Raw genomic sequence first — 24842 nt, 5'->3', positions numbered from 1 at the left:
GATAAATGAGAGGGGGCTGGGGAGAAAGTAGCATAGAGTACAATAGGTGAATGGGGGTGGGGATGGAGGTGACAGGTCAGAGAGAAGGGTGGGAAGGAAGATTGGCAGGTAGGACAGGTCATGGGGATGGTGCTGAGCTGGAAGGTTGGAACTGGGGTGAGGTGGGGGAAGGGGAAATGAGAAAACTGGTGAAATCCATGTTGATGCCCTGGGGTTGAAGTGTTCCGAGGCAGAAGATGAGGCGTTCTTCCTCCAGGCGTCGGGTGGTGAGGGAGCGGCAGTGGAGGAGGCCCAGGACCTGCATGTCCTCGACAGAGTGGGAGGGGGAGTTGAAATGTTGGGCCACAGGGCGGTGTGGTTGATTGGTGTGGGTGTCCCGGAGATGTTCCCTAAAGCGCTCTGCTAGGAGGTGTCCAGTCTCCTCAATGTAAAGGAGACCGCATCGGAAGCAACGGATACAATAAATGATATTGGTGGATGTTCAGGTAAAACTTGGATGGATGTGGAAGGCGCCTTTGGGATCTTGGATGGAGGTGAGGGAGGAGGTGTGGGCGCAGGTTTTACAATTCCTGCGGTGACAGGGGAGGGTGCAAGGAAGGGAGTGTGGGTTTCTGGGGGGCGTGGACCTGACCAGGTACTCACGGAGGGAACGGTATTGCGGAAAGCGGAAAGGGGTGGGGAGGGAAATATATCCTGGTGGTGGGGTCTATTTGGACGTGGCGGAAATGTCTTTGGATGATGTGGTTTATACGAAGGTTGGTAGGGTGGAAGGTGAGCACCAGGGGCGTTCTGTCCTTGTTACGGTTGGAGGGGTGGGGTTTGAGTGCAGAGGGGCGGGATGTGGACAAGATGCTTTGGAGGGCATCTTTAACCACGTGGGAAGGGAAATTGAGGTCTCTAAAGAAGGCCATCTGGTGTGTTCTGTGGTGGAACTGGTCCTCCTCGGAGCAGATATGGCGGAGGCGGAGGAATTGGAAATACGGGATGGCATTTTTGCAGGAGGTAGGGTTGGAAGAGGTGTAATCCAGGTAGCTGTGGGATTCTGTGGTTTTGTAAAAAATGTCAGTGTCAAGTTGGTCGTCATTAATAGAGATGGAGAGGTCCAGGAAGGGGAGGGAGGTGTCAGAGATGGTCTAGGTGAATTTAAGGTCAGGGTGGAATGTGATGGTGAAGTTGAGGAATTGCAACCTCCTCGCGGGAGCACGAGGTGGCGCCAATGTAGAGGAGGAAGAGGTGGGGAGTGGTGCCAGTGTAACTACAGAAGATGGACTGTTCTACGTAGCTGACAAAGAGACAGGCATAGCTGGGGTCTGGAGGAAATGAGAGGATTCGAAGAAGAAATTGTTAAGGGTGAGGACCAGTTCAGTCAAACGAATGAGTGTGTCGGTGGAAGGGTACTGTTGGGGATGTCAGGAGAGGAAGAAATAGAGGTCTTGGAGGTCCTGGTCATGGCGGATGGAAGTGTAGAGGGATTGGATATCTATGATGAAGATGAGGCGCTGGGGGCCGGGGAAACTGAAGTCTTGGAGGAGGTGGAGGGCGTGGGCGGTGTCTGTCACAGGCTTGCTGCAGTGCTCGCTGGAAGAAAGGCACCTCATTTTCTTCTTGGGGACACTATCACCTTCTGGACTCAATATCAAGTTCAACAATTTTAGAGCTTGAGCACCTTCCCACTTTCCCCACCCCCACATACCAGGCCTTGTTTTGACATTGTCTGCCAGAACACAAAGCCTATTGTTCGGCACTAATAGTCCCCATTAACAGCTATTCATTTTCCCAGATTGACTTATCCATTCTTTTGTTCAACTGTTGTTCTCTCTTTGGGTTCTATTGCCATCTATTGTTTACTCCTTAACGTCGCTTCCCTTCCTTGCCCCAAATTCTGCATATAAGACAACTTTTTCCAAGCTATCGTCAGTTCCGAAGAAGGGTCACTGGAGCCAAAATGTTTCCACAGATTTCTTTCCACAGATGCTGCCAGACCTGGGTTCCACCAGCAATGTCTGATTTTGTACCATAACCATGGGGCTATTTCCAACTTGATCATTCCAAGATACTCAAGCTTTGTATTGCTTATCCTTCGAAATGACTTTGCAAGGATAATGCACTTCAACATATGTAATTACTTTGTGATCTTTAATCACATACACATTTAATTAGTTTGCAGATGCCACAAAACTCAGAAATACAATAAATTGAGAATAATCATGGACTTTAGGAAGATATGGACTGGTGAAATGAAGAGAGGGTCAGCAGATGAAATTTGTCATAATAAAGGTATGTATGTTAATAGGAGGAATGAGCTGCAACATAAATACATGGTAAAGTTTTTAAAAGAACTGAAGAAATAGGAAGACTAGGAGTGTGCACATGAAAGTCTTTCAAGTTGATTGGCCAAGGATAGCTGTTAAAAAGAAATTCACAAGATCTTTGGTTTATAAAAACAGACAAGAGTACGAAAACAGAGAATGTATGCTAAACCATTTTATAACATTAGTTAGCTACATCTGGCATACACTGGACTTTATGCAGGTTGTCATAGTCTTGGAGAGGGTGCCAATGTCTTTGAGATTTACCAGGAAGGGACGAAAGGCTTCAGTTACACAGATGATGCGAACAGGTGATCTCTCCATAAAACAGAGAAGGTCAACAGGGAGAAAAAACAGAACATGGTAAAACTCTGCAGGTCTAACCCCACTTGTGGGGAGGAGTACAGTTAACATTTCAGATCTGAAAGTCACCAGACTCGAAGTTAACTCTGCTTTCTTCCCACAGCTAGATCTGCAGAATTTTGCCAGCTATTTCTGGTTTTGTTTCAGATGTTAAGGTTGTACAGGGCATTGGTAAGGCTTCTTTTGGAGTACTGTGTGCAATTCTGGTTGCCCCATTATAGGAAGGATACTATTACATTGGAGATGGTTCAGAAAAAAATTACCAGGTTGTTGCTGGGAATGAAGGGTTTGAGTTATAAAAATAGGCTGGGACTTTTTTTCCCCCCACTGGAGCATTGAAGGTTGAGGAGTGACATTATAGGGGTTTATAAAATAATGAGAAACCTAGAGAAGGGTTTCTTCCTCCCCTAAGATTGGGGGTGAATTCAAAACTAGGGGACATATTTTAAGGTGAGAGGAAAAAGATTTAAAAAGATGACAGGCAACTATTTTAGAGAGTGATTTGTGTGTGGAATGAACTGCCAGAGAAAATGGTGAATACAGGGACAGTTACAACATTTAAAAGACATTAGGATAAGTTCATGAACAAAGGTTTGGAGGGATATTGTCCAAATGCAGGCAAGTGGGACTAGTTTAGTTTGGCAACATGGTTGGTGTGGACTAGTTGGACCAAAGGGTCTGTTTCCAAGCTGTATGACTCTTAGCACCTGCATCCGCAGTAATTTATTTTATTTAGTGCTTTGTTTTAAGTCAAAGGAAGATTGGATGGAGAGTTTGTCTTTGGGGGTAGAGGACCAGATAAAAGGGTGATTTTGCAAGAAAACGATTAAAAAAAGGAATCAGGAGTTACAATGCATTGGGAGAAAACAGTGAAGGAAATTTTTGAGGATGTGTTTAGATGAGGGTAAGGCAACTGATGCAGTTTATACGGATTTCAGCTTTGACAAGCGCCACATGGGAAACTGAAAAAATATAAGCAAATATGATTCAGAGTAACTGGTAAAACTGGCTCAGTAATAGCAGCCAGAGGGTGGTGGCAGAAGGCAGTTTGTGAAACTGTAGTCTGGCGTGCAATGTTTCCAACAGGAATCAGTGCTGGATCCCGAATTGTTTGAGAGATTCGAGAATGATGTGGATGAGAATGGGGGAGAGATGATAAGTCTGCAGACAACACAATGATTGGCTGGGTGGTTAACATCGAGGAGAAAGATTTTTCTACAGAAGACATAAATGGATTGATCAGATTGGTCAGATCAGTGACAGACGGAACTTAACCCTGAAATGTGAGGTGATGCATTTTGGAAGGAGGAACAAGACAAGGGAGTACTTAATGAATAGCAAAACACTAGGAAGCTCAGAGGAACAGAAGGATCTTGGGTGTATTGGCCCACAGATCCCTGAAGGTTTCAGGGCAGATTAATAAGGTAGAAAAGATGGCAGACTGGATGCTTGCCTTTATCAGTTGTGGCATAAATTGTAAGAGCAGGGAGGTCATGTTGGAGCTGTACAGAACTTGGTGGTTAGACCACAGCTGCAGTACTATATGCAGCTCTGGTCACCACACTATAAAATGAATGCCATTGCACTGGAGAGAGTCCAACTGAGATTTAACAAGATGTTGTCTGTGACGGTACATTTCAGCTAGAGAGAGAGAGATGGGATATGCTTGTTGCTTTCTTTACAACAGAGATGGTTGAGGGGGACCAGACTGGTGCATATAAGAGGGGCATGGATAGGAGAAATAGAAAGCGGCTATTTCCTTTAACTGAATGATCAAGAGCAAGGGGCATAATTTTGATGCGAAAGGCAGGAGATTTAGGGACAATTTTTTTTAGATTAGATTCCCTACAGTGTGGAAACAGGCTCTTTGGCCCAACCAGTCCACAACGACCCTCCGAAGAGTAACCCACCCAGACCCATTTCCCTCTGACTAATGCACCTAACACTATGGGGCAATTTGGCATGGCCAATTCACCTAACCTGCACATCTGTGGACTGCACCCGGAGGAAACCCACACAGACACAGGGAGAATGTGCAAACTCCACAGAGACAGTCACCAGAGGCTGGAATCGAACCTGGGACCCTGGTGCTGTGAGGTAGCAGTGCCAACCACTGAGCCACTGTGCCGCCCTGAGGAAAGTGTGATCTGGACTGCACTGCCGAGAAAGGCTGTTGCAGTGGGTCACCTCAACCTTCAAAAAGTACTCAGCCTAGTGAGTGAATGTGGGACTAGCGCAAGTAATACATTTTTGGCAGTACAAAACATGATGGGCCGACAAATCACGAAAGCCCTATAGTGTGGATGCAGGCCATTTGGCCCATTCAATCCATACCAACTCTCCAAAGAGCATCTCACCCAAATACCCCCTTCCTTAACAACACATCCTATCCCTGCATTTCCCATGGCTAACCTATCTAAGCCTGCACATTTCCTGACACTAGATGCAATTTAGCATGGCTAATCCATTTAACGTGCACACCTTTGGACTGTGGGAGGAAATTGGAGGACCCAGAGGCAACCCATGCAAACTTGGGCAGAACTTGCAAACTCCATACAGTCACCTCAGGGTGGAATCGAACCCAAACTCCTGGTGCTGTGAGGCAACAGTACTAACCACTGAGCCAACATGCCACCCAAGGGCCTCTTCTATAATGTAAGATGATATTACTTAAAAGGATGCTAGAAGCAGATTTGGTAAGTTTCAAAATAAAATTGGATATGCATTTGAAATGAAAATATGTGCAAGGCTATGAAAAAAGAATAGGAGAATGAAAACACCCTCGAAGAGCCAACAGAAACATGATGGTCACAATAGTGTCCTTCTACATTGTATTATTTGAAGTGTTTGTTCTGTAACCTTGGGATGCTGAAATTCATTCAGAGATTGAAAGGTGTTAAAAATGAACTGACCAGAAAAACATGGGAAACAGGATATTGCAAGTAGTCAACTTATATGACAAGACTGACACACATAATGAAAGTCATTCTGGCAAAACTCTGACTGCATAAATCCACAACCACCTGAAGGCGCAGCGCTCCGAAAGCTAGTGTGCTTCCAATTAAACCTGTTGGACTATAACCTGGTGTTGAGAGATTTTTAACTTTGTACACCCCAGTCCGACACCAGCATCTCCAAATCATGCATAAATTGTATTAAGTTCAACTGTAAACATAGATGTGTATCTTAGGTCTAAATGGCAAACAAACATCAAAATTAGCACTTCCTTCATTTAGGTGCCTAAGTAACCAAAACTGCAGAGACATTAGCATGGTTTTTAATTTGACCACCCAACACTAAAGTACATGTTAGACAAAAATACTGCACAGATTGTAAATTCACAATTTCTTGCATAACCATTTCTTTTGCCAGAAACAAATAGTCAAAAACTCACATTGGTCAGTTACAGGTTTCTTGCCTTTTAAATTTCCCCATCACTTTTTGAACCTTTATATACAAGATGTAAAATTATTTTAGAGCAAATGATGAACATGTTATTTGGCGCTCTCGTTTTGTTGTGAAAAAGATGAACCTATCAAAATTGCATCTTCCAAATGTATCTTTTATATATTGAAAAGCAGAGCAATTTTTAGATGGCTTTGGCTTCATTAATATAATCACACGTCTACATTCAACACATTTCATCTGTTTTTTTCCCTATCAGCACCTTTGCACAAAAAAGTTTACATCAACTGTGCCTCACCTTTTACAGAGGATCTCCTTAAGTGACCGACGGATGTTATGTCGAATCTGAGGGTTAGACAGTTGGCTGGTGTTTTTTGTAGCCGGAGCTGAAGGTTGAACTGGTAGTTTATCAGCTGATTTTCTAGCTGGAGGTTGCTCAGATGAATGCACAGTGTATTTGGCTGCAGAAGAAGAATGCTTGGATGGTATTCGGTATTCTGACCCAGTGCTGCTTTGTTTGGTTGAAGTCTGTTGTTTAGTTGAAATTGAATGTTTTGATGAGGTTTGATGTTTAGATGCAGTTTGTTGTTTAGATACAGTTTGTGGAGTAGATCGTTTAGGTACAACACGCTGTTCCACTGAACCAGCAGGTTGCTTTGTTGCTGTAGCTGATAGCTTTGAGGAAGCAGATTGCAAAGTTGTAGGAGGTTGTTCATTGAGAGATTCAGAATCAGTCTGCTTGGAGTCAGCTGCCTTGTCCTTTGGAGTCACTGAAAATAAACATTTCCAGTGAAAATAATGCAGTAGATGCTATTAAATTACTGACATCACTGTCTGGATGCAAAACTATAGGAAATGCTGTGATAAAAACATGCTTCAATTCCACTAGTGGACAAAAGATTCACGAACATATACATTATTGATTAGAATACTAAAGTCTGGGAATCAAAAGCTGCAGATGTACTGATTCGTTGGGAAAATGATTTATAAATTAGGAACTAAGGCATGCACTGTACAAATACAAATTTGATTTGTTCAGTCTAATCTTGTAACTAATTAGAATTTACATTCAAAAGTAGATTTCATCAAGTTACCACAGAACCTGAGTGGGTCCCATTGCATGTAACTCGCTGGCATAAAGCCTAGCAGACCAAATCAAAGCATCTCAAAACTGGCTTTGAATTTTACCACCTATACCTATCACTGGAGGGGGGAAAAAAAAAAGTTGTAATACATTTTCCAAGAGTGTAGAAAAGAAACACAGTCAGTTTCAGAAGTACTGCTAGTACTTTCTGCAATATAGTGCAACAGTGTGCTAATTTTTCCAACTGGAATATTCGCACATTGTAATTTCTAAAAGTTCGTAACACATTTCAACAGCACAAAAACAGATATACTTAGACGATCTAATCTATCTGTATCATTGTACAATAATGCTCAAAGCAACAAAAATCTCGAATCGTTGTAAATTTCAGTTCAGGAACAATTGACTAAAATTTGCAATTATTCACTAATTATCAAAATACCAGTCTTCAAAACTGCTCAAACTTAATACATGGAAGAATATAAGACTAATCACTTAAAACTAATAAGTCCTGCTGTACAAATTTTCAAATTACAATCTGATTTGTTTACCAGATTGTTCACCAAAATCCTCAATTCCTACATAAACAAAATTAAACAAAGCACTTGGTCGATAAACCTTTTACTTGTAAAGGAGGTGCTTAATTTGCTTTTTAATTAAGATCAGCTCAACTGCATTTAATTTTTACTTTAATTAAAAACTCAAGGCTTGGTGCAAATATTATTTCACCCAATGCTGTGTTCATCCATCCTTCATTGTCTCCACCACCCACTTCAAGCCATGTATTACGTACTGAACTAACTGTTCATTAATATTGTTTCCAATTTTAAATTCAGGGATTTGTTGCACTGTAAAGTGTAGTGACAACTCATGCTTTTTCTAACCAGTCAGGCTGAATCCCATCGTCGCATCTCTCGGAATAAAAAGGCTTAATTTTTAAAGACATCCACACACAAGCTGACATTTCAGTTCATCACCATGGATGTACTACATTGAGAGGGGCATTTTCTTTTAACGGAGGCCCTGACTACACTTTCAGTTGGATGTAAGAGACACTTATGACACTATCTAGACAAAATTGCAGGACCTGTGTAAAATTTGCTTTTGCTCCAGCCTGTTGAAATATATTGCCTATATTTCATAACTAATTCAGCAGCTGCAAAGCATTCAGTGACACCCAGAGGGTGTGAAAAACATATCAACACAAGCTTGAGCAATGACTGTGAAGTCATTACGTTTCTTAAATCAACTTGCACTGCTCAGTACTCAATGAACTAAGAATGTCAAACCTGAGTGTAGTTGTTGAGTACTGTAATGTCATTGTAAATTTCAGTTCAGGAACAATTGTAATGTCAATTGTAGCTGAAGCGAATCCCACAACTACAACAGCTAAGTACAGTACTTTTCCCATTACAGTTGATTCTAATATTTACAGTTTCGCCTCCTGAAAATAAACATGCAATAAAGTTTTAAACAATTCTGCAGAGCAAGAACACATCACCAGTATTCCCTCCTCTTATAGTCAACACAGCTGCCTGAAGATTTTAAATTAATATAAATAGATTTCAAAGGTCTTTAACTGTCCTCATAAGTGAATCTAATACAACTTCAGTGCGTGTCAAAAGATGACCTTTTGGGCAGGTTGAAATGAAATTCAACTACATTTTACTAGAAAATTGGTCAAACTGAGGACTGGAATTAATAATACTAACTGAACCTCCAGACTGATCAAAATTTCTCTATAATGGTTCAATCTATTGATAAACAAAACTTTATATAATAGAAATTACTCTAATAGATGGAACTTAATTATACATGCAGGGTTCTTGAGAATTGTTGTCAGGGTAGGGATTGAAATACCAATAATTGGCATAAGGAAATGAAGACAGACTTATTTAGTGCCATTTGCCTATGAATTATTGCTTTCGGTCAATAATGTTAGCTCCACATTTTGGGGTTTTCAAACTGTCATGCAACTATAATCCTCAACTGTAGTGTCCACAAGAGTCAGGAGTTTTTATAAGTCCCATATCAAGGCACAGATACAATGTAGGTAAATACAATAGGACATCAGAGTGAAAGCATTGTTTTGTAGCAGGATGGAACTTTTATTTAAAATGTTGTACCCATGTCCTGCCTGCCCATTCATGTGGATGCATGCAGACCATCAGCCGATCAAGAGCCGAAGATAGATTTCCTGATTGCCAACACCCACCTCTCAACAAAATGCAGATTACTTTATTTAGTATTGTTAGTGATCCTTAAAATACACATCTGCTACATGATCAAGTGTCCTGCATAATACATTTATTTTTTAATTTTTTTGCATTTGATTCTTGGACCTTTATTAAATAATCTAGAGTGGGCTAAGAATTACACCAATCAGCATGGTTCACATGTGCGCTGAAACCTACATTTTTTTTCAAATACTGTCATGTTCTTTGTAGGTAAAAAGCATATGTCCACACCATTGAATGTTCTCTAGCGTTGAAGCGATATGGAGATTTCCAGTCCCTGCTGCACCCCAGTCCCTAACCAATTAGGATCCATCTGACTGGGTTGAATTTAGTCAGTTAATTAAGGCAGTTAGCAGTTCCTACTGCATCTCCATGCGATCACAGCCTGACCAATCAGCACCTGCTTCCCAAGCTGTATAAAATGTTGCTTTTCTAATGTTGATTTTCTTGGGTTTCAGTTCTGATGAGTTGCAGATGAAAAAGCCACAATATAAGTCTCATTTTAGCAACCTTTTAGAATATCTCAAGCACCTAAATTATTTTTCTTTTCTCTTTGCATAAAGACTGATGCAGTAATGGAGATGCCACCATGTTTCAAATGGCAAGCCAAGATTGCCTGTTCCGACTGCTCAGGTAGATCTTAAGATTTCACTACCCATTTTGAAGAGGTGCAGAATTCACCCAATGCCCTGGATACACTGTTGTTCTTTCACCCATTATCAACAAAAAAACACGTAGCTGATGGTTTATCCCATTGCTGTTCTTGGGTTTTGCTGCTTCAGAATTGCACTTAACTAAACATCAACTCAAAAGTATATTGAACTTGAGTGAAATATCCAATGTAAATGAAATTATTGTGTAGAGTGAAAGAGCCAAAATTTCTACATTAAGGAAACACAAGTTCAGAATAAATGCTATTCTAATTTGGATGAAAGGTCATTGACCTGAAATGTTAACGGTCTCTCTCTCCAAGTGAAACTAGACCAGCTGTGTGTTTCCAACAATTTATATTTGTCAATTTGTTTGCAATGTTTTCCCTGAAGAGCAAACCCTGGCCTCCATCCAATCAGCTAATTTTGCATCAATCATTAAATGCTGCAATATAAACCACTTCCCCAATCTAAAAAGGAAATATACACTAAGATATGCAAGGGCTGAGTTAGCAGAAAAGATTGAGCACTGATAATCACTTAGATGTTTGCAGATATAAAATTCAGTATACCTTCTATATTATATGAATTTTGTTCTATTTCCAATTGAGTTGTGAATACAAGCCTGTTGTCTGCACGTTAACAAATGTAAGGTCTTTGGTCTCTATTTCATAATCTGATACTACTAAGCCTTGAAAGTAAAGTAGCATAATGGTGAATGTAGTTTCTCTTCTTTGCCCAATTTATGACCATCTTTCTTCTTGAACATGACTGTGACTTTTCTTGTGTTCCTGTCTTCATTTACAGACTTCAGTTCCTTTGATACAATTTTCTTCATTTGCTGGTCAAAGTAACAACGTTGTTCAGTTGAACATCAGCAGGTATCTTAAATATAGAGGTGTGAAGGAACATTCTTGGGAATGCCTTCCATGGGTGTGCCCAGCATAAGTTGGAACATGTAATACTCAACCAAGGATTAAAAATGCAAAGTTCCTTCCCTGAGTAATTCTTGCATCAAATTCAAAAACAACTTCAGAATGGCAACAGCGCTAGAAAGTTAGGAGAAACTAAATTAGTGTAAAGACATAGGAATATTTGTTTTGTATTTTTACATGTGCATGAAGTGAGATGGTATTTATTTACTTTGATATAAATGACATCCAAACACTAGCCAATAAAAAGTGACTTGCTGACATGACCAATTTCATGGATATTATTTTTCATAGCCCTCGGATGTAGAATTAACAAGTCAACTGAACTATGTGTCATGTGTAATAACTCTTAAAAGAAACTGTAAAAATATGGCATTGCATTTTGTTCGCTTGTATACAGTTGTGCTTCATAAACATTTTACTTTCATTACAAATCACTGGTGTGACAGATCAAGATAATACATGATGATATTCTGATTGGATGTAAATCAGTTGATTTATCTCAAAAATCTCCTTGAATCTAAATTATTATTTGAACGCATTTCAATTTTTGTATGGAAGTGAAATCATGTTGCAGCTGTATAGGACATTGGCTAGGCCACTTTTGGAATATTGTGCACAATTCTGGTCTTCCTCCTATAGGAAGGATGTAGTTAAACTTGAAAGGGTTCAGTAAAGATGTGCAGGAATGTTGTCAGGATTGGAGGATTTAAGCTATAAGGAGAGGCTGAACAGGCTGGAGATATTTTCCCTACAGTCTCAGAGGCTGAGGGATGACCTTACAGAGGTTTATAAAATCATGAGGAACATGGATAGAGTAAATAGACAAGGCATTTTCCCTGGATTGGAGGAGTCCGGAACTACAGGACATAGGTTTTAGGGTGAGAGGGGAAAGATTTAAAAGGAACCCAAGGGGCAACTCTTTCACACAAAGGGTAGTGCATGTATGGAATGAGCTGCCGGAGGTGGTAGTAGAGGCTAATACAATTATAACATTTAAAAGGCACCTGGATGGTTATATGAATAGGATGGGTTGAGGGATAGGGGCCAAGTGCTGGCAAAGGGGACTGGATTAATTTGGGATATCTGGTCAGCATGGACAAGTTGAACTGAAGGGACTGTTTCTGCACTGTACATCTCTATGAGTTTAAGTCAGTAAAAGAAGTTCCATTTATGCAATGCCTTTCACGACTTCAGAATATCCCAAGCTGATCACTTTCAATGAAGTACATTTGCTGCTGTAGCCCCTTATTATGTTTCACTGAAATAGTGGCCAGATCATATTTTAATTATGATGATAGGAGATCAGGACAATTTCTCTCCTCCTCTTCAAAACACATTAGAGATCCAATGGAGAAGACTAAAGGGGCCTTTACTTTAATATCTCACCCAAAAGATGGATTCTGAAAGCATGACACTCAGTACTGCAATGAGATTTCAACCTAGATTATGTGCTTCTGTCTATGCTGTGGGGTTCAAAGACGAGAGTGCTACCTGCAGTCCCGAGCATACCAATTGTAAATAGCAAGGAAACAAAACAATAGATGATCAGAGTTATCACAAATAATTGAACCTGCAAGTAAATCATGTTAGGCTACCATTCATGACAAAAAAAATTAATTCAGACTTCCACCACTCAGGACATTTCAGGCAGACTATGACACTTCAAAAATTGAAGTGGTACAAGTTAGTAGAGTTTGCCATCCTAGGACTTAGGTTTGAATTCAATCCTAACTGACAGACAAGAGTGAAGTTCTCTAATTTCAAAGTCTAAATGCTAGCAAACAATTTGGTTTATCCCAATCTAGCTCTCAGCACAAATCTAATGTTAACTTTCTAGTGGTTTACGTTTTCTAACACAATCAGACTATTTGTATGCTATTAAAAGATTTGATACCAAGGCATTACTTTTTAAAAAGTTTGAGATTGAAGAGACAAGGATTGAATGCTGAAGTGACAAACATCAAATATTCAGCAAGAACCTGCTCAGTGACGCCCAGTGTAAGTTTCACCAGGGTCACTCAGCTCCTGATTTCAGTACAGCCTTGGTTCAAACATAGACAAGACAGCTGAATTCCAGAGGTGAGGTGAGTGTAACAGCCCTTGACGTCAAGGCCGCCTTTAAGTGAGTATGGCATCAGGGAGCCCTGGCAAAACTGGTATCAATGGGTATTGGGGGCAAACACTCCACTGGTTAGAGTCATACCTGGCACAAAGGAAGATGGAGGGTCAGTCATCTCAGCTCCAGGACATCTCAGGGTAGTAGCCTAAGCCCAACAATCTTCAGCTGCTTCATCAACGACATTCCTTCTGTCATAATGTCAGAAGTGGGGATATCCGCTGATGATTGCGAGTGTTCAGCACCATTTGCGATGACTCAGATACTGAAGCAGTCCGTGCTCAAATGTAACATGATCTGGACAATATCCAGGTCTGGGCCGACAAGTTGCAAGTAACATTTGCACCACACAAACGCTAGACAATGATTATCACCAATAAGAGACAGAATAGAGAGTGGGGTGCTGGAAAAGCATAGCAGGTCAGGCAATATCCGACCAGCAGGAGAATCGACAATGTGGGCAACAGCCCTTCATCAGGAATCCTTCGACTCTGATCTCCAGCATCTGCAGTCCTCACTGTTTCCTACCATAAGAGACACTCTAACCACCTCCCCATGACATTCAACTGCATTATCATCACTGAATCCACCACTATCAATATCCTTGGGGTTACCATAGACCAAAAATTCAACTGGACTCACTACAAAAACAGTGGCTACAAGAGCAGGTCAGAGACTAGGGATACTGCGACAAGTAACTGACCTCCCTACACCCCAAAGTCTATCCACCATCTACAAAGATTAAGTCAGGAGTGTGATGGAATACTCCCCACTTGCCTGGATGGGTGCAGCACCAGCAACACTCAAGCAGCTTGACATCATCCAGGCCAAAGCTCCCATTGAATGGCACATCTACAAAAATTCAATCCCTCCACCACCAGTGCTCAGTAGGAGCAGTGTGTGCTATCTACAAGATGCATTGCAGAAATTCACCAAAAATCCCTACTCCCACCTAGAAGGACAAGGGCAGTAGGTCTTTGGGAACACCATCACCTGCAAGCCACTGAACACCCTGACGTGGAAATATACCACTGTTCTTTAACAACTGTTGGGTCAAAATCCTGGAATCCCCTCCTAACCAGCATTGTGGGTCAACCCACAGCAAGTGGACTGCAGTGATTCAAGAAGGCAGCTCACAGCAGCAAATAGGGAGAGGTTATCAATTCTGGCCAGCCAATGACGTTCAAGTCTCACAAATCAATTTAAAAAACTAATTTTTGCCAATAAATGCTAATAAGAGCAGCCCAGCCCAACAGAGGAACCACGAAGTTAGATTACACCCATTTTATTATGGACAGTGCTATTATGTTGAAAACAGAATCGCTCACTAAAGCAGCGCAAGATGTTTGGCAACATAGAAGGCAAATAATGCACCATCCTCTCAAAAGAGAGAGGTCTTTTTATCAGAAAATCTTCAATAATTTTATTAAACCTTAACCTATCGGTACACATTCAGGAGGCCTCCTGCATACCTTCTCATTTCCAAAGGTTTTCCAGAAACTACTTGTAAATTTGAAATTCATTTAATTCTCCAATACAGATACAAATACTATCAGCAAGATATCAAACTCCTTCCATTCGTGTGTATTTCAGTCTTAGAAATATTTAAGACAACATAAATACACTGTTGTGCAAACAGGCAGATCGATGGTTACTCTCCTGTTATAAGTAACCCACAACTCAAATGGAAGTGTTTTATCCCCCATCAAGTCTGCTTTAATTCCAATTTAAATCGCGTTTTCAGATGGTGTGTTGACTTGTTTTAATGAATACTCAGGAATGAATCCTTCTTAATAAAACAAAAGCTGTTATGAAAGATACCACTTACGATTCATGGAGATGCAATGAAATATTCTGCATGGTGGACAAAATACGTTTGTTATGCTGTACTTGCAGTGCTCAAAAAAAAGTTAAATAAATTAATGTTTATTTTTAAGCAGTAGCTGATTGCAATATATTGCAGATATGCTATTAAAAAATCAAATAGATACTGCTGGGCAATCTTGAATAAATAGATTAGGTTTAAAGTTTTGTGACAGAACTTGATCTTCCAATATTAATACCCATGATTTCATGGTACAATCCCCAAGTGATTAACTCCAATTTCAAGTGTGCTGAGGAAGGTGTTGAGCCCATATGAAGAATACCGGCCAAAACCAGGAAGCAAATTATCTGTGTATGTCCTAATTCAGTACAGTGCACTCTCACAGTACTTTAAATGTAAAGCGCTCAGTCTCGAGTTGTAATTCCCCCAAGGTAAAAATCCCTCTTTTCAATCAAGCTTTTGGTTATCCCTCTCAATAAGATGATTTACCTGGTCAGTACTTAATGAATTTCAATATGCTACTCTTTCTGTTAAATATATTACAAAAATGAAACTTTCTGAATGTTGGACAAAGTTTTATGTTACGGTAATTCTAACTCAATGATCAACGTATTAGGGATGGGACATTTAACAAGGTTTAACAAAGTGCTCTTTCACTTCAACTCTTTCCATGCAGTTGTTCCACTTTTTAAAAATATTCTTAATTTTAGTAACAGGATGTGGACATTGGTGGTTCAGCCTGCAATTATTGCCCATCCGAAACAGTTAAGAATTATGTGTCGGCCAGGCAAGAAGGACAAATTTCCTTTCTTAAATGAATTAGAGGAGTTTTTAACAGAAATCAACAGTGCTTACATGGTTGCCATTTTTATTGCAATTCAAATTCTATTACAATTTTATTGGAATTCTCATCATCTGTCGTGGCCAGATTCAAACACATATCCCCAGAACATTAACCTGGAGTTTTAGATTACTAGTGCGGTGACATTATCACAACTCCACTGCCTCCCCCTTTAAAAGACATACCTTGATAGTTTGAGCAGTTTTCTGCAATGCGACAGTATACGTTTACATGAAGTTTAATTGGCTTTTATAAATAGACTCCCATAAGTTCAAATTTTGATCTCTACAGTTTCCAAATTGATCACTGTAATTTGCTAATAACAAAGAGAACTTCACCAATAGCATGTGGGTCACAAGACTTCAGGGGCAAATAGTTTTAATAGAATTGGTTGAAAGGTGACAGAAACAATTCAATTTTCAGAACTGTGAATTTAGAACAAAATCATGCACAGGTTGTTATACCTGAGTAACTTGTAAGGCCACTTCAGAGGGCAATTAAAAAGCAATCATTTTGGTGTGCAACTGGAACCAAGAATAGGATGGCTATTTTAATTTCTTAAATCGATTCTATGTGCCTGTTATGCCTTTATGGTAATTCCACACCTTATACTTGCATTTATTGACTCAAATTTTTAGAATTTTGTAAACCAGAGTGAAGTCCTTCATCAGCCATGGAAAGATAGGAATGTTCTCAGAATTATTACTCCAGGCCTCAAGATTACAAATTCAGTAACATAAATCAATACACTATCAAACTCTCACTACCAGCAGTGAAATTTGAGAAGACAAGAAATGGAAATATAAACACAAAGGAATGATGCAGAAGAGCAAGCAGGTGCTTAGACACATCTGCGTTCAGGTAGATAAAGCATTAAAATGTTAACAGCCTTTTGGTTTGTTTACAGTTCCACAACATATTATCGAGGGCTTATGATAAATTTGTTCTAAATCAATAGTTAGACAAAAACGAAGAATATTGAGGTCATCATTTGGTTGCTCAATTTTAGAAAATACATTGAAGTCAGAGTTCATTCTATATTGGTTCACCAGAATTATACAAGGGTTGAGAAGTTATAGACAGACTTGAAATAAGAGAGAAAAAAAATACAGTGATACCGCTACAGGTGGTTTAATCTAGTTTCCTTCAGATTATGGCTTTGGAAAGGTTTACTGTGGAAAGACTAGTTTCACCAAGAAAAATTAGTGATGAGAGGACATCCACTGCCACCAAGAAAGTGAAATCAGATATGGTGAGGAAAATTGGTGGAAGGTAGAATGTTTCACCAGAATGGTTGAGGCAGATACAATTGGAATAGAAGATAAATATCTGAATCAACAACTTGCATTTACATTGGATTGTTAGCATTGTAAAGCATCCCAAGGCACTTGGGATCGGTATCAAACAATTTGACTGTGAATCACTTCAGGAGATAACAGGGCAAACAACAAAAGCCTTCAAAAATGTAGACATCGAGCAGCAAGTTAAAGGAAGAGAGAGACAAATGTGAAGGGGTTGTGGAAGCAATCTAGTTTACAGTCATAAGTGCAGTTACCAATAATTGAATGATTAAAATTGAAGCCAGAATTGGAGAAGCACAATATGAAAAGGTAACAACAAGACTGGAAGGTGCAAATAAAACTATCTTCACTTGGATTTAGCCAAGAGGAGACCTAAACACATTGGGCTGAACGATCTAAGCCATAAACATATTCAGTTCTAACTTATGTCTGTCAAATTACTTTCTGGATTGATTACAGAACTGTACAATTGGTTATTATTTCCTAGAAATATTTACCGAGGATTAACAGAAAGCATTTTAAAATTCTAAATTTTTATACGTTTTTCCTCAGCACATGTACAAGTTTCAGAGAGGAACAGTGAGAAATTAATTATGTGGAAATGGTTAAAAAGAACAGTCTTCATGTTTGAATTCTGTAAAAAATACTTCAATTTGATTATGTTTATCCACTCGCTTAAAAACAAAATTTTAATCTCAAATAAATAGGTTCAAAAACTTTAGGTCTATTTGGTTCATTACATTTTATTCAGTCCTAAATACACATACCAAAAAAGGTTCAAATGGAATGAAAGCAGGGTAAAAAGTAGTTATAACTTTTAATAGCTGACTATGTCACCATATGAAACCAAATCCAAAATTTTGACTGCATGTAGTTAGTAGGAAATACAAATGTATTTGAAAATAATTTTTGGCCAAGTGATCCAAATAACGTAGAAGTGGAGTTGAGAAATCCTGCATCATTGTTTTGTTCTTCCTCTGGGAGAATGCAACTGCTTTGAATTCCAGTAGGGCACAGAAAACTTGCAATCTAGTTAATTTACAAAAATCAAAATGCTATGGAGTTACACAATTAAATAACGTTACAGATGTTGATACCAGTGATATACTGCAAAGGAAATTTGCTAATCCAATCTCTAAAATTCTCCTAGTCTCCAGAAAATTTGAAACTGTTTTTCTCTACAACACTTCATTTGAAAATTAACTTCCTTTACTATTGTTCAACTGAGTATAATATGCAATTTATAATGCTAATATAATCATTGATTTTTTGACACTCTGATATGGATTCCTGAGCCTTTCAATTCATAATTTATGACACCATTCTTTTGCTTAACTACTGCTAGCAGCTATTCCACCTCCAGTCCCACTTTTCACTCACACTCTCCTCAGTTTAACAGCAATTTTAACAGATCAAATTATGATATTCATAGAGTTAAATACATAAATTCTGCTAACTTTAAGTATGTGAGTAATTCTCAGTTTTATTCCCAACCGCGACAGACTGCTTACCCCAAGTGCTCCTGTTGTTGTCTTCCGATCTCTGGACCACCTAGGACATTCACTGCTCTTCAAGAGATGCCCAACGTTGCTCTTCAATTGGCTGTCATGCTGTGTAGAACTTATCCCACTGTCCTGCAGCTAATCCCACAAACCTCAAAGACATAGCCTTCACTAATGTGTAAAGCTCACTAGAAACATACAGGTTCGAGACATTTTTGTAGAGGTTAGGGTGGCATAATGGTTAGCATTGCTGCCTCATAGCACCTGGGATCGATTCCAGCTTCAGTTGATGATCTATGGGGAGTTTGCACTTTCTCCCTGGGTTTCCTTTGGGCGCTCTAGTTTCCTCCCACGGTCTAAAGGTGTGCTAGCTAAGTCACAGTCATAGGGCATGGAAATAGGCTCTTCTGTCCAACTAGCCCACATCCACCATGTTCCCAAACTAAACAGTCCCACTTGCATGCATTTGGCCCATATCCCTCCAAACCTTTCGTATACATGTGTTTATCCAAATGTCTTTTAAATGTTGTAACTGTGCCTACATCCACCACTTCTTCCGGCATTCCACACATTAACCGTATTGTATAAACAAATTGCCCCTCATGACCATCATAAAACTTTCTCCTCACACCTTAAAAATATGCCCCCTAGTTTTGAACTTCCCACCCTTGGGAAAAGACCCTAATATGCTCAACCACATGTGCATAACAATTTCAAGGGATTGTGTTTTTAAATAAGTTGGCTGCGTGATAAGAAAAAAAAGAGGGAATTCTGTTAGGAACCATCCTTGGGCTCTGAATTGTCAAATGGCAATTAGGAATCACATGAAAAGATTCCCAGGTGCATGTTACACTTTAGAGTGCTCTCACCAATCATTTTGAGGTTTTTAGTGAGTGTATTAAATAAAATTACTTAGTTGCTAACATGAGTACTGTAATATCATCTATTTTTCTGATAAAGTTAAAATCAATATACAAGTGTTCAGCTTCCTGTGACAGACATCCAAAGTTTCCACGACACTGCAGTGGATGCATAAATGTAATGACATTTCCACCACCTCTTGTAGACAGGTTTACTGGTAGGTGTCTTTTCCCTAGGATTGAGGATTTCGAGACAAGCAGACACATTTTTAAAGTGAGGGGGAAGAGATTTAAAAAAGACAATGAATTTCTTGAGGAAGTGGTGGATATGGGCACAATTACAACATTTAAAAGATATTTGGATAAGTTCATGAAGAGAAAAGGTTTGGGGGGATATGGGCCAGGAGCAGGCAGGTGGACCTAGTTTACTTTGGGATTACGTTCAGCATGGACTGATTGGACATAACGGTCTATTTCTGTGTTGTATGACTATGACTCTTAATTAGTTAATTGAACTGAACATGGATACCATATATACCTTACCTGTGTCTGACGACTCAAGGTCAAAACGCATTACGCAATAAAATTGTTATAACGAAATTCAGCCTTAGGCTTCTGAAGACAGGCTGTGCTCATTCTTCTGCAGCTTTGTGAAGATCAGTACGAACTGTTGACAAGAGCAGGATTGCTGCTTCTTTTTTTAAAAGATGAACAACATCCATTTGTGTGCAGCACAGCGTATGACTACTGCAGTTTTTTCCAATAACAGATAGCTAACCATTACAACAGAAGAATGAAATAAAAAATTTCTTTAACCCTTTCTGATGTTGCATTATATCATCCTATTGATTTTCAGGCGCCAAACCCAAACTATTATGTTACTAATACTAAATAACATTTAAATATACATACAAAAACTAAACATGCACACGTGCAATTGAAATAATACATCTGTGCACACTTTATCCTATTATAAATTTCTACACTTAGTTATAACCCACGGCCTCATCATGCTGTATGTTACACAAACTGGACCCCTCATACCAACCATAGAGAGAAGACCATCTTTGGTGGGTCAGGGGAGTTTGCAGTTAGAATTGCTGCGTGTATGTTTACATATCTTGTTTGTCCCAATTACCATGAAAATTTGTTCCATCAATCCCACAAAGGCCAGACCAATAAATTTCTTTAGGGCATGGTGCAGCGGTGCCTTGGCAACCAGAAATCCTCTTCAGTAGCCAGAGCTGTCTCTAGTAGCCAGATCAACTTCAGTTGTCAGTGGACTTATAATGCTCTTTAGGTGAATATTTATCCTCCCTACATTAAATGTGTAACAACATTTTCGTTTCTATATTTAAAAAATTAATAAATCATTTCACTACCACCTAAAAATTAATTTCCACTTGATGTAATTTGCATTGACCATGCACCAACCTTCATACTAACCTGCTGGTTGGCAATTTCATCTTATGATAAATCTGAAGCCAGTTGTTAACTATGTCTATTCCCTTGCATCATTCTGAAAAAACTGTGCAAATGACTTGCTTGGGCGATGAGAAGTTGTGCTCAGCTCAGCTTCTGTTCATTCTCTGCATTCAACAATTATTATTGCTATTCGATGAACATATGACTATTAAAGAAAAACTACTGAAAGTACTGCTGCAATCACTTTGTCAAGTTTTTAAAACTTAAAATGTATTTCAATACACTAGAACTCTTAGTGCAAAACTGTCTGGCCTGGTCCAAAGGTTCCTGAAGGCTAAGTATCAGACTGCATTTTGTGTTTATCTAATATGTTGGTTAACCAAAACACCAAAGAAACAGAATAAAATTCTCCACGAAATTTACATATTTGAAACACTACTCTGATTTCTAAGATTTCTCAGAAGATACTAATTATAGATACATTACTCCTTTAAAATGAGGTTAAAAAAATAAATCAGATGGGATTAAACAATGTTGTCTTCATATAACTCCTGCCATCTGCTAGGAATGGCACTTTGATAGGGATCAGTTGGCTGATTTCCTACTTCCTGTTGTACTGTATCAGTGGTTGCGAGGAGAATTGAATATAAAAGTAGAGTTTATTCTTCAATTACACATGGTAATGGTGAGACCAAATCAGGCAGACTGTGAATAGTACTAGTCTCCTTTTTAAAGGAAGAATGTAATTCATCAGAGACAGCTCAGAGAAGATTTATGAAACTAACTTGGAATTGTCAGGTTGTCTTCTGAAGGAAGACTGGACAAGCTAGGCTTATATCTGGAGCTTACAAGAGTCAAGAGATTTTTGAAATGTACAAGATCTTACAGGGAACCTTACAAGGAGTATAATGAAAGGATGCTTCTTCATGTGGTTCCCAATGTGTGAATCTAGAACTACAGGGTATTGTTTTTAAAAAAATAGGGTCACACATTAAGACAGCTGAAGAGACGGTTTTCCTCAGAGGGCTACGATTCTTTGGCACACTTCCATCAAAATGCAGTGGACACAGAGTCTTTGAATACCTTTAAGGCAAATGGGTAACAGGCAACTGAGGGGATGTGGGAAGTTGGAGTAGTCAGATCAGTAATGATCTTTCCAAATGGCAGAGTAAGCTCAAACAGCCTACTCCTAACCCATCATTTTCATGTCTTTTAATGAGGTATTAGCACATTTTGCAGTTTCAGTTGGTGAAGAGGAGCAATGCTCAAGTTATGGAAAGAACAGATCAATATAAAATGAAGGCACAAGCCCATAATAAGAAATAAGGAATGCATTCAGATCACCCAAATTTGTCAATTCTTCAAAGCTATAGAAACAACTAAGTCATGTTAGATTGAAATAATAACAGAAAATGCTGGAAATGTTAAACAGATCAGGTACTGTGTGTGGTGGCAGAAACAGAATTAATGTTTCAGGTCAATAACTTTACATCATAATCGATCAGTTGTAACAAAAGGGCACATATTTGAAATGTTAACTTTGTTTCTTTCCACAGATGATGCTTCATTCACCAAATATTTCCAACATTTTCTATCATTTTAGATTTCCTGCATCCATATTACTTTGCTTGTGTTCTAATTGGACAGTTTGTTTTTGTTGGGGGAAATGAAATAATGGAAAATAAACCAAATGTTGAAAATTACTGGATGATACATACACGATCTGTAAAAAACTGAAGTGGACATCAGAGTCTTTTCAGGTTTTACAGCGTTGTAATTATGATCAATCGTCCAAGTCCCTGCAATATTGCTTGACACAGTTTCTTTTTGTGGCGGCACGGGGCTCTTATGGACCAATACCACCAACTTTTTATTCGGAAATTCTTTCGTATTTAATTCTTCAGCTTTGATTGGACCCAATGTTAGAGGTTTCGAACTTGCCTGTAACAAAATATTTTAAGACAGAAAATAAGTCACAGCACAAATTCTTGTCACGCTATTATTCATTTTATGACTCTTCTCGCCCTCTTAATTAAATATCAATCATTAAATCTTTTTCTTTCTCATTGTTTCCAAGTACTTTAATGTCATGATAATTTTTAACAGGAGTACACAGTCCAAACTCTGGAAATATCCGAGAAGTGCAACATCAAGATTGCAAATTTAGTGTTTAGTATCACTCTCTCACCTGTATGTCCAACAACTAGTCTACACCATGGGACAAAAAAGAAACTTCATTTCAGTTTTAAAGACCTATTCAATGTTCAGGCAGAAAACTCAAGCCTCTGGTGTTGATCTATGTTTTTCTCATTTTACAACCAATAAGTCTATAAAAGACACATCGACCATAAGATGCTGGAGCAGAAGTAGACCAGTCAGCCTGTTAAGTATGCTCTATTGTTCAACAAGATCATAGCTAATCTGAGAACTCTCAACTCTATTTTCATGTCTTTTTCCTACAACCCTGGATTCCCTTATTGATTAAAACCCTACCCCAGCTTTGAATATACTTAATGACTCAGAACTCAACAGCTGGAGGTAAAGAATTCCATTTCACTACCCTCAGAAAAATCTTCCTCACCTGTCTTAAATAGGTGGCACCTTACTCTGAGGTTATGCCCTCTGGTCCTGACTCTCCCATAAGGGAAAACAACCTCTCTGCATCTATCCTGTCAAGCCCTCAAAGAACTTTACATGTTTCAATAAAATCTCACCCCATTCCCTAAATTCCAATGTTAACAAGCCCAGCTTACTTGACATATCCTCATAAGAAAATATCTGCATTCCCAGCATTAACCAAGTGAACCTTCAACCTTGTTGAAAATTATTTTCAAATTTGCTTTGCTTAAAGGTCCTTTCTCTATCCTCAATTGTTTATTTTTGCATTATGCATGGAGTTAGCTTGTGGTACTATGAACAGCACAGAGATACAGTGGCTTAAGACGACAGCTGACGACCATCTCTTCAAGGGCAACAAATGTTGGTTCAGCCACCAATGTCCAAACTCCATGTGTGAATTAATAAAGAAACTCTTCCACTGGTCTCCTCAACCTCTATTGATGAGATTGTTTTGTCCTTTGTACAGTTCTGCATCATTTCACAGAAAGTCTTATATCATCCAACAGCCAAGGAAACATGTTGAAAGTCAACTGACCCTTCAGCTCTGATCATCTCAATTTTAAACATTTTCTTGAACAAACCAAATCTGAAATGTCCATCATACAGGTTACATTTGAAATGGCATCAGCTACATCCTCGCTGTTGATCGACTGTATACATACTTCTAGGATTTCTAGTTTAACTTGTAACTTTGTTCTTTGTCAACACCCAAAAATGTTTGACTATGGATGGACTAGGCTTTCTCAGCACAGTGCGTTTTTATTACAAAACCACTATTTGCATTATATGAAGGTGAACTTTCAGACTATGGGACTAGTGAATGAACCAACTGATTTTAGTAGCAGACGCCAGCAATTTTCCATCCATTGCATAATTAAGATAGAACGCAGCAAGAAACAGCTTGCTTGTATGGAAATAAATTTTAGCTGGAGTTGTTGACTACAGACTTTGGTGGTAATTGTTCATTCTTTCCTCTTTATACCATAAAGCCTTCAATATTTAAGGGATATTCTCCACAGGAGCACATGGAAGTAAATTTATCATGTCCAATATTTTCAGATTTACTGAAATTCCTAAGATCAGGTACTAACAGGAATTTGGTATTTGTTTTCCTCAGTGGCATAATTGTAAGAATTGCCATAAGAAAATTGAAAATGTATGAAAGGTAAGATTATGCAAAGTGTATTCCCTTATACAGCACGAAAAACAAATCAAAGAGGGGGAAAAAGCTAAGTTAAATTAGAATATTAGAACTTAAAAAAACTTAATTTATTGGCAAGTTACTTTCATACACTTGCATAGCTGCATTATTTGAACTTTGAATATATTTTCCACATTATTTGAACTCTTACTATCCAAATTCTAAAACA

The 24842-nt window shown here is 38.9% G+C and overlaps 1 protein-coding gene across 1 annotated transcript in view; it reads right to left on the bottom strand.

Annotated features, from left to right (window-relative positions):
• LOC122560312 (death-inducer obliterator 1-like) overlaps positions 1-24842 on the bottom strand; it is a 104815-nt gene that overhangs the window by 55146 nt on the left and 24827 nt on the right. Inside the window, 2 exon segments of the mRNA XM_043710893.2 lie at positions 6376-6847; positions 22572-22794. Coding sequence (XP_043566828.2) covers positions 6376-6847; positions 22572-22794 — 695 coding nt within the window.

This window comes from Chiloscyllium plagiosum, unplaced genomic scaffold, assembly GCF_037043375.1.
Source record: "Chiloscyllium plagiosum isolate Xiang-an unplaced genomic scaffold, Cpla_swu_hap1 HiC_scaffold_15, whole genome shotgun sequence".
In the NCBI taxonomy this organism is placed as follows: domain Eukaryota; kingdom Metazoa; phylum Chordata; class Chondrichthyes; order Orectolobiformes; family Hemiscylliidae; genus Chiloscyllium; species Chiloscyllium plagiosum.
Note: the sequence above shows the minus strand (reverse complement) of the source record. Positions and strands in the feature narration are given on the sequence as shown.